The following is a 1,583-nucleotide window of genomic DNA, read 5'->3' as shown; positions in this document are numbered from 1 at the left end:
AATAACGCGGATGCTGTACCGTAAGTGACGGTAGTGAGTTCTTACGTATCGACATTAGCAGAAGGATCGTTGTGCCAGAGAATTCTCTGCAGGCGCGTCTGAAATGGATGCATTAAAATTTGCCGATACATTTTTATGATGTCAGCGGTGATGACATAAGTGAAAAAGTAGAAACGCATTAAAATTGAGATCAAATCTTGTTGAATGGTAGGTCCCACTAAAAGGGTATCGTTTAAAGATACATCGGAACTACTGCGGCAAGATGCATCGAATGCAACATGGATTTTCGATTGTCGCTTGCCCGACTGTTTTGAAGACGCAATGGTGGGAAGATAAAATGATATTGTTTCTTCCGCAATGGGTGACTCCATGCGTCGCATGTCCCAGCGATAAATATTCGTCAAGAAACGCCGCGTATTGAATTTTAAGAATAGGATCGCGCTTGAAACGTCTCTCGATGCCCCTCAATTTCTTGAGAGAAGACTCACGCGAATCGCCAATGTTATTTAACATTTGCTCTCTGATTGGAAGCTTGACTATATATCTACCCTGAGAGTTTTGAGACACGTTGTCTAAAAAGTGACGCTCGCAAATGTTTTCCTCCATTGTGTAATTGTGCGATTGTGTAGAGATGTCGTCCATTTGCCAGGCACGACTGACATGTTCGTGTAATTCCGCATTTGTTACGGACGCGTGAAACGAGTGGACCTTTGCGGCGGTCAATATGGTGCTGTCCAAACTACTCGCCAAGATCCAGCCCAGTCGCGTTTTTTGAAGAGTTGAATGCTTGTCTGAAGACTTGACTTGACCGACGTATATTAGATTCCAAAACAAGTCCATTCCGATTAAAAGATCAATATCCAACGATGTGTGAAATCGCGGATCAGCTAAACGAATGTTGCGCGGAAAATTAAATTTGTCCTGTCCCAAAGAAAACGTCGGAATTTTGCCAGTAATCCGATCAGTAACGATGCATTCGATAGCCATGGTACGAGTTGAGTCGCGATTGTAATTTGATTCCGACCACGTGATTAGTCGAGGTTACCGTGCCGTTGACGCCGCAAATCGAGAAACTTGATGGACGCGTTTCTAAACCGAGAGCTTCCACAAATTTCTTGGTTACGAAGTTCGCTTGCGATCCGCAATAGGGCTCGACACGCCCTGCGAGAGCCGTCGCTGCCACAGATGAACACAACCGCAGTCGAAAGCATGACTTGTTCGTTATTAGATGATTCTAAAGCATAATTCGATAGGTGGGAGGGAGGAGGAGTTGCCTTAGGTGTAACTTTCTTATCGGTATTGCTAGTCGATGGGTCCGCGGCAGACGGCATATGAAGTAGCGTATTGTTTTGCCTGACAGACCTTGACCGGAAGTGTATTTACTTGATGCATGAGAAGAGGAGCGCAAGCAATTGACTCAAAGTTTGCGACTGCGAATTTCCGCGAGTCTTTGTGATACTGGAAGTGCCACGAAATTTTTGCAATAATAAATGACGTGTTCTCCTTGACAGAAGTTGCATTTAGGTTTAATGATGGCCGCGCACGATGACCGCTTAGCATTTGGCTGCGATTTTGCCTCGAAC

General features: G+C 44.9%; 1 protein-coding gene across 1 annotated transcript; it reads right to left on the bottom strand.

The window, feature by feature from the left end:
- Positions 1 to 249: 249 nt before the first annotated feature.
- Positions 250 to 987, bottom strand: LOC108691865. The gene has a single exon (XM_018199801.1). It carries the CDS (start codon positions 985 to 987, stop codon positions 250 to 252), a length of 738 nt encoding a protein of 245 aa, XP_018055290.1.
- Positions 988 to 1,583: the final 596 nt, after the last annotated feature.

Source organism: Atta colombica, unplaced genomic scaffold (genome assembly GCF_001594045.1).
Source record: "Atta colombica isolate Treedump-2 unplaced genomic scaffold, Acol1.0 scaffold54, whole genome shotgun sequence".
NCBI classification, from domain to species: Eukaryota; Metazoa; Arthropoda; class Insecta; order Hymenoptera; family Formicidae; genus Atta; species Atta colombica.
This window is presented reverse-complemented; position numbering and strand designations above follow the sequence as displayed.

What these genes read in the sequence shown, in the direction of transcription:
- LOC108691865 (XM_018199801.1), bottom strand. Translation starts at nt 987, where the DNA reads ATGGCTATCGAATGCATCGTTACTGATCGGATTACTGGCAAAATTCCG.